Consider the following 9219-nt stretch of genomic DNA (forward strand, 5'->3'; position numbering starts at 1 on the left):
TTTGAGAGAAGGGACTCTGGGCATTCCCGTGGGGAGCTAGCTTATGTTAACCGATGTGGAAAGACACATGTTAATTGTGGGAAGGACCATTCCATGGGCAGGGGACCTGAACGTATAAAGTGGAGAAAGCCGCAGAGTATTGGCAGTGCATTGCTCTCCTCCTCTTCCTCCTCCTCCTCTTTTCTTCTTTTTCCTCCTCCTCCTCTGTTGTTTCAAGACAGGGTTTCTCTGTGTAGCCCTGGCTGTCTTGAAACTCGCTCTGCAGACCAGGTTGATCTTGAACTCAGAGATCTACCACCGTTGCCTCCCAAGCACTGGGATTAAAGGCATTCGCCACCACTGCCTGCCATTGCTCTCTGCTTCTTGACTGTAGCCACAATGTGACCAGCTCCCTCACTCAGCCTTCCTTCATTGTAACTTCCCCACATCAAAGAACTGTAACTTGAACTGAGCCAGAATAAAACTCTTCTCAAATTGCTTTTGTCAGAGTATTTTATCACAGCAACGGGAAAAGAAACTAAGATACTTGGATCGGGGACAGTGCCAGCTGGTTGATTGTCCCTGTCCCAATGATGGCCCTTCAGATTTACAGGTGTTAGAACTCTCTTTATTGATATCCAAGTCACAGCTGCCCGCTAGAAAACTCCAGAGCATCTAGAATCTCTTCAGCAAGCAGAAACTTCATGTCCCTTGATGGGGACAAAGCCCATGCTGTTGGCTTGTGTGGCTGGCTAAGTCAGGGAAAGGGACAGGTAGTTAGGTGGCTTTCTTCAGGTAACGAGTCACTCTAACTTCCCCGATAGGTGGTGTAGGACCATGGGCTCAGCAGCAGAGGTACATGAAACTTCTGGGTCTCCTTCGCAATAGTGAAAACAACCTGAGAAGCAGAGAAGGCACTTGAAGACACTGAAGATGGCAAGTCCTTCCTGCAAAGGTCCCTGGGACTTCCAGATGACCAGGGGTAGGGTATGCTTTGGTGGCTGCCTAGAAGTAGGAGACACTTAGGGAAAGCCTGATGTTACAGTTTGATTAGTGTTTCCAAGAGAAGATCTAGTGGTCTTGGCTGCTGGTTGGTGGGCTTTGGGGAAGTGATTTGATCCTGAGGGCTCTGATCTAATTAGCTGGTTAATCTGTGGTTAGCTAGACTCATCATGTGATGACATCATTAGTGGGTACTGACACTTGGAGGTAGGCCCCAACGGAGGAAGGTTCCTGGGTAGTGTCCTAGGGATCTGCACCTTTGTATTATTCCTTTCTGCGTCTTGTCTACCATGTGTGAGGTGACAGCTCTCCCCTTCCATATGCCCCCACTGCCATGGTGAGTGCATGAAGCCAAGCAACCGTGGGCTAAAACAATGAGCCCAAACAAATAATTTACCCTTAAGTTGTGTCAGTGATGCAGAAGTAACACACCCAGTGCTCTGGAGTCTGGGCTTATGAAAACCTTCCACAAAGGAAGATGAGACACTGGCAGCCTGGCCACTCCCTCTCACCCACCTGATCCAGGGGCAGCTCAGTGTGTCATTAGGAAGTATAATGGTGCCTCAGGTCCCTGGACACCTTCTGAGCGCACAAAGGAGGGTGGAGTTCACTCACTCACTACCACCCTGGGAGGAGATGGGGCCAGTCTGTCCCTGACCTGGAGGAGGCCTGGCTGAAGGACCTGGTTGTGGTCACAGTGAGTCAGGGCCCAGCGGCTCCACACACCCATGCCCCTTACCTCTACATATGGGTAAAAGCTCTCTTGACCCCTCTCCTTCCAGTAGCGCTCTGTGTCGAAGGACAGCTTATAGGTGCCTGGCTTTATCTGGCCTGGTGACAGGAGCCCAGGACAGCGACCATCCAGGTTTGTGTAGCTGTGAAGAGACAAAGTCGAAAGAGAGCTGAGAAACCTCCCTCCCCTAGCTTTACTGATTCCCAAGCCAACAACCTCAGACGATTCCCACAGTTTCACACAGGGAGTGCAGACGGGGGTGACAACTTCTGAGGAGATCACTGCACTTTCTGTTTAGAAAATCATAAAGCTGAGAAAGAGAAAATAAACCTCTGCAGCTTTTATGGAGGACTGAACTAGGAGGGGAGGAGCCACACCTTGTTCCAACAGGCAGGCAGGTGAGAAGGGAGGAGATGTGTGAGCCTGCCTCCTTTAAATAGAACCTGCTCTCAAGGCCACAACTCTGCTAGCTTTGGCTGGCTAACCCTGAAACAGGAAGACCCGGCCCCCACCACCACCCTGCAGAGCATGTTCCAGAGGCATGGCCAGGGCCGGGCCTGAGCCTGGCTCACTGAGGTTGAAAACCCATTACTGGACCAGAATGGAGTCTTAGCTTTTATCTCATCCCTATTGTCTCAGTCTCTCTCCTATAAAAGGGGTAATTACAGTACTAGTTCACAGCTATTGAGACTAGAGAAGAGAAATACAGTGCTCCCATTCAGTCTGGCACAAGGTGATAGAGCCCTTTATTTTCTACCAGCCCTTTCTAGTTGGCTCCCCTCCTAGCAGGCTACTGGGCTGAATCTGACAGACAAGGACCCTACAGAGTTGTCTCAGACATTCCTTGACACTGTCCCAGGTATGCATATCTGGTAAAAAAAGTTACTGTCATTATCCCTCTTATCCAAGATGAGGAAAAGGAGGCTCAGGGGTCAGTAGGCAGTGGTCAGTCCTGCCTTCCAGTTCTTGGTGCCCACACCATGCTCAGTCCCATTCAGTGATCCCCCCAGTCACTGACCCACCTCAACACCACTGCCTAAGATCCTCCTCGAGTGGGACCCAGGAAGGACACTGCTGCTGGAGCTGCTAACTCGCAGATCCCAGGCCAGAAACTGCCTCCTACCTTGTCCTCAGCTCCATCCACTGCTGGCCAGGGGCCTCCAGACGAGACAAACGGAGGCAGAGGCCTTGGGCAGGGAGCCCTGAGGCAGTATCTAGTACATGAGTAGTCAGTGGACTGCTCTCCATGGCCATGCCACCAGCCTGAGCAGAGAGAGTCAGGTGATCACCGTGGGGCCTGTATGCACAGGCCCAACTGGGTCTTTGATTGACTTGTGAGAAAAGCAAACAGCCCTACTGCCCAGGGGCAGGCTGAACTGCTGAGTTGCAGGATGAGATGCCAAGTGCTAAACAAAGCTGACCTGTGCCCCCCATTGCCCCTACCTGGGCACCACCCTCTGTCTCCTTTGTATGAGTCCTTCAGTTCGGGCTGGTCAGTGCCTTAGCTTCCTAGAACCCGGCTCTCCTGAGCCTCTGGCTCATTGGTTTCCCCCACTCCCAGCTTCCCTCACCTGGCTTCCTCCCTGTCTCCTTACACACGAGACAGGCATTCCGAGGGTACAGGCCAACTCCTTACCTGCGGCCAGCCCAGGTGTCTCTGGAGCGTCATCAGCCGCGGGGCGGTCCTGGAGCTCATGTCCTGCCTCGGAGCTACAGTCTGTGCAACACCCACAGGCAGTCAGTCACCCTGCCAGCCTCAACAAGCTCCTTTGGTCAGCCCGGACCTGCTCGACCCGAGGCCCCGCCCCAACTCCCCAGGCCACCTATTTGAACACTTCTGGGGAAGCCGCCTTCCGCCAGATGAGCCCCAGATGAGCCGTGGCGGTCACCGGGTGTTAGGTCCTAAGGGATGGTGACTTAAGGGAAAAGCAATGAAGCGTTCCTTGGGGAGAGGGTGGGAGGGCCGATCGGGGCGATTGGGGAAGGAGGGTTGCTGTGAGAGGATTGGTTCTGAGAGAGGCGGAGCCAGTGGGGCCAAATGCCAAGATGGGTGGGGAACTGGTTGAGTGACTAGCACAGGGAGAAATACCTCGAGGGTTAAAGAGTTGAGGACGCGAGTTCAATTCCTGAAACCCATGTAAAGGTGGAAGTCGAGAACAGACTCCACGAAGGTCCTTTGACTTTCACACGCTTGCTGCCCCCGTAAACCCCCATCACACATACAATACTAAAATAATGTTTTGAAAAGACTGAGGCATTAGTTGGTCCAGGTCTCCAGCCTCCCTGCTAACAGTTTGATAAGGCCACACTGAAAAGGACCGGAAAGATGCCCGGTCCTGACTGCTGATAGGTCATGTGACCTTGCTTCGGTTTCCTCTTGAGTACTGTGGAGCAGTAAGCTCTCCCAATATGGTTGAGACACCAAGCAAAGCTCCTCCACTCTTCAAGGCCCTCTGACCATTCCACCTTTTGGTGTAGACCCGTGAGAGGGCAAGCAAGGCTCTGTAGGGAGCAGCTATGTGAGCCCTGTGACTTCACCTTGACTCCTCTGTGTTAGGATTTTATAGTGAATATAGAGAAGACAGTCTGAAGGCATCATGTGATCTACAAAAAACAAAGGTGGGCTGGTGCGATAACTTAGAGGTGAGAGGGTTTTGCCTGCAGGCATGATGACTGGAGTTTGATCCTAGGAACCTACAAGGTGGCAGGAAAGACCTGACTCCTCAGAGTTGTCGTCCTGTCTCCCCATTGTCCTTGCTGTCCAGAAGCTGAGAGACCATCCTTGGAATATTCCCTACAAGAATGCATAGACAGTGGAAGTGGTGGCCACTGCCCAAGATGAAAATTTGTGAATGAGGACCCTTAGTGTCCCTCTTTACCTTTTGTGCTCCCGGCACTTTTTTTTTCTTTTAGATTCATCTATTTTTATTTTATGTGTATGGGTGTTTTGCTTGTATATTATGTCTCCTTCACAGGGTAGAGCTTAAAAAGACTCAATTTAGTAAACTATTTCATTAAAAAAGTTTTGGTCTATAATCCTATGTGTTATCTGCTATTCAGAGATCATGGTGGCTTCTAGACTAGGTTTATAACTATTATCCCAACCTGCAAGTGGAAGGATTTAATATCACATGTTTGCAGTGCCAGCAGAGGCCGGGGCGGGGGGGGGGGGCGACTGATCCTCTGGATCTGGAGTTAGACTACTGTTAGCTGCTATGTGGGTGCTGGAAACCAAACCCAGGTTCTCTGGAAGAGCAGCCACTGCTTTTAAGCCCTGAGACGTTTCTCCAGACCACTTTTGCAACATGGACACAGGATCACTTCTTGTAAAGTCTCAAGTGTAATAAAGTGTAATAATGTGTAATAAGTGTAATAAGCCAACCCTTTTTAAAAGTTCTCTTTAAACCTGCCCCAGAAGAGGCCTGATGCTGTCTGCTTAGAGGGAGGACCAGGTGGTGTAGGATGGGGGGTGTGGATGGGTTGTCAGGGTTCTGCCACTGTGCTGGGCCTCCTGGTACCTACCTCTTTTAAAGAACTAGGTCCATCACACTGAGACTTCCCAAAAGTTCCCAAAGAAGGCTCTGCACGTCAGGGCTCCATGGTGCCTTTCGGCAAATTTTAAAAAGAATGTGTTATTTATTTACTTATTTATTCTGATTCTGGGAGTTGAACCCACAGTCGTACATGCTAAGCAAAGGCTCTACCACTGATCTTTACTCCCCACCCTGAGGTCTCACTGTTAAGGGAATTAGCTACCAAAAATTTGTCACAATAAACACTTGACTTGTCTTTAGATTCAAACAAAGCATAATAAAATGTGAAACCATTTCAAAATTATAAAGATACCTGCAGCACAGATGTGAGATGTCTAGTTACAGAATTTTGTCAGGTATAGGTCTTGTAAATAGAAAGAGATGCTTGGAGTTGACGATTCCTCTTCCATAACTTATTGTGGTATAATTACTTTCCAAAGCGCTAGGGTAGCAATGCGATAGTAGAACGCTTGCCTAACAAGAGCAAAGCCCCCAGAAAACCTCAAAACACACAAAAAAGGTAATGTACACGTATCTGGAACTTTTTCACTTTTTTGAATTGAGACCACCAAGTGGAAGCTTGTTATTAGGGAAGATTTCCAGGCATACACAAACAGAGCCAATACTGTGATGAGCACGGATCCCTACCACATATGCTCACTAGAGCTAATGTCATTTTGCATTTGTCTGTCCATCCATCTATGCAATAATCAGTGTTAGTTTTTCATTACCATATGTTTTAGTTAGGGTTTATATTGCTTCGAAGAGACACCATGACCACAGCAACTCTTATAAAGGAAAACATTTAACTGGGTGGCTTATAGTTCAGAGGTTCAGTCCATTATCATCATGGTGGGACATGGAGGTGTGCAGGCAGACATAGCACTAGAGAAAGAGATGAGAATTCTACATCTTGATCCACAGGAAACAGGAAGTGAACTGAGACACTGAGTGTGGCTTGAGTATATATATTAGACCTCAAAGCCCACTCCCTCAATGGCACACTTTAACAGGGCCATACTTACTCCAACAAAGCCACACCTCCTAGTAGTGCCACTCCCTATGAGCTTATGGGGGCCAATTACATTCAAACTCCCACATTGTACAAGTTTGCCTTAAAACAGTATATGCGTATCTCTATTTCAGGAGGTCTGAAGTAAAGGTTTGGCTAGATCTTTGTTTCAGGGTCTCACAAAGACACATTCTTGCATGGAGGCTTCCAGGGAAGGTCTGCTTCTGAGTTTGCTCAGTTGTTTCAGGAATCTTTCTGTAATAAGTGCTCCAACACCAGAGTTGAGGAGAGGAGATGTCGCCAGTGGACTTAAGCCAGGACAGATCCTGATAGGCTTTGATGCTAGGTATCCTTTATATTCTCATTTTATACGCTGACCACAGGGTGGGTGGGCAAGCAAGCAGCATTTTATACTGGCCTGTGTGGCAGTCAGCAGGTTGTTCAGGGTAAAGACCCATTGCTTTAGCTATATCTCCAAGTCATTCTGTTCCAGGTAGTACTTGTGAAGTTATGCTTGGCAAATAGGCAATATAAATAGTACCTTAAGTAAGTTAGTAAATAAATCAATATCTAATAATTGGTCTTTTCTACCTTATTCGCCTTCTCAGTCTGTTTGCAGGATTCCTTTCCTCGTGGGTGGAGATGGAGGCCTGAGGATGCCAAGCATCCTGGAGCTGCTGCTTGACAAAGATCACAGTGCTTGGTCAAAACTTGGACTGACCCTGCACTGCCCATGCATGAAGTTGCTGCACAACTCCTGGCTGTTAAGGTCTCCTCACAGAAGGCTGGAGCTGGGACAACATAATTCTTGTGAAAGCTGAGGTTAAGAATAAAACTTACGGTGGTTCCCTGGGAGAATTGACTGTATAAGAAATTGAGTCTTCTATAGAAATCATTACTTAAGCGACACTAATGAGCATGAGATGCAGGATCCGGAACAAATCATTTAAGAAGAAAAACTTAGGGAAATTTTAGAGGCTGACAAACTATGAATGACTCATTAGGTTTTTGTGTTTTGCCTCAGAAACATGGAACAAGTATGAACAAGGAAATGATTCTTGATCACAAAATTAATGACAAAGTACCCTCCTGAAGGCAAAACAGTTTTAGGAATCTTGATGTTCTTTACTCTTTGTAGAATTGTAATGATAGAGACCACATTGAAAGAAGAGTTTATGACAGACATGAAAGAGAAACATCTTGGCTCAGCGAGCCACCTGGCTTCCTGAGTAGACTTGTCAGATCAGGATTTCTCTGGTTGCGGAAAGATGAAAGAGCAGAACAGTGTTGCATACTTGGGAGACTTTTAATATTTGTACAATTTGGGGATATTGGATCGATGGAAATTTTCTTATGACTCATTTATGCCTTCTCCCGGGAATGCTATTCTTAACCTTCCCCAGGACAGTCCTGAACATACTATTCTCCCTACTTTAGGGAGATATCCTTAATCTACTTGAAGGTCTTCCTTAAGCCTTGGAGGCTGTGACACACATAAAAGAAGCCAGAGGTCTATTTATGAGGTTCTGAGACACTCTTGAAACATCTATTCCTGTACTTACAAGGGAACAAGATTCAGAACAAAGTAAACTCAAAAAGGTCAACAAGATTTGGTGGGCTAGAGGAGTTGGTCACAGTTCAGATCGCAAACCTCTTTGCACTATACACTCAGGTAATTACATGGTATATACAGCAACAAAGTTACATTAGCTAAAGTTACCTCTGCCCTATAAAGAGACTTATATTGATGAACAAAGAATGGAGTGGAAAGATGATAAAAGAGTAAGATGTCCTCTTTTTCTGAAAAAACTTAGCACATGCAGAGCCACTGTGGTGTCATATGACCAAGGAACAACAGAATGCCAGGATTAGACATATAAACAAGTTCTATAAAGATATAAAATGTAAATATTGTATTATGCCAGAATGTGAATAATAACTGCAGCAGCTTTGGCTTGAGGATATTTCTTGGGCATTCTGACCAATAAGAGTTGATAATACACTGCTTGGGACATGGCAGTATGCCTGGGATGGCTTGAAGATTGTTTTGATTTGGTGCCCTTGTACTCACAAAAGATACCAGCCTGAGAACAGGCTGTCATATGCCTCTAGATTCTTAAAAATTGGGTTATGGGATTAATGAGTAAGAATGGTTATGAAAGATAGCTGTTTATCAATGATGTCAACACTTGAGGGAAAATGATTATAAAAGATAACTCTGTTCTGTCATAATTTATCAATGATGATTAACAGATGTGCAAGAGGAAATGATTTTGTGTATAAATAAAGCCTGTGAGAGACACAGGTTGTCAGAGTAGGACAAGCCATATTGAGATGTGCTTCCTCTCTATCCATCTCTCCTAAAATGAAACTAAGAAGTGTCCTGTGTCTGATTCTTCCTGTCAGAACTCTTTTATCCACCCATATTTAGACCCTGCCTGCCCTCATCTGGAGCTGGACTCCATCAGAGGTCTCTATTTTCTGGTTGGCTGATGGCTAGAGATTGTCCTTGGGTCCTGTCCATGGCCTCCTCCTCAGGTAGTTGATGACATCATTGCTTGATTCTCCTGGTAGAAGAATCTGATGTAAGTGGGATAAGCAATCTTTTTTTTTTTTAAAGATTTAAAAAAAATAAAGATTTTATTTATTTATTATGTATACAACATTCTGCTTTCATATATATCTGCACACCAGAAGAGGGCACCAGATCTCATAGCCCTGATTCTGGGCCTGGGTGGTAGTTGGTCTGGTCAGCCCATGTCAGCCTTCCCCGTTGTCACCAGCTGGGTGAGCTCTCCAGCACTGCCTCTGCCAGCCACCCAATGCACCCTGCAGCAAGGAGCAGGGCCAGTTCTCTTGCTCTCAGGTCCTCGCTCTGGCTCACACACACTCACACCAGGGACAGGTCTACTGCTTTGCCAAGTTAAGATGTGGGGCCCTTTCTCCTGATTGCTGGGTGT

General features: G+C 46.8%; 1 protein-coding gene across 1 annotated transcript; it reads right to left on the reverse strand.

Annotated features, from left to right (window-relative positions):
* Nucleotides 1–787: 787 nt before the first annotated feature.
* Nucleotides 788–3410, reverse strand: LOC100771073 (5-hydroxyisourate hydrolase). The gene is made up of 4 exons (XM_027409038.2): nt 3351–3410; nt 2838–2977; nt 1721–1856; nt 788–877 (listed from the first exon to the last, which is right to left on the reverse strand). Exons 1-4 carry the CDS (start codon nt 3408–3410, stop codon nt 788–790), a joined length of 426 nt encoding a protein of 141 aa, XP_027264839.1.
* Nucleotides 3411–9219: the final 5809 nt, after the last annotated feature.

This window comes from Cricetulus griseus, chromosome 3 (genome assembly GCF_003668045.3).
Source record: "Cricetulus griseus strain 17A/GY chromosome 3, alternate assembly CriGri-PICRH-1.0, whole genome shotgun sequence".
Taxonomy (NCBI): domain Eukaryota; kingdom Metazoa; phylum Chordata; class Mammalia; order Rodentia; family Cricetidae; genus Cricetulus; species Cricetulus griseus.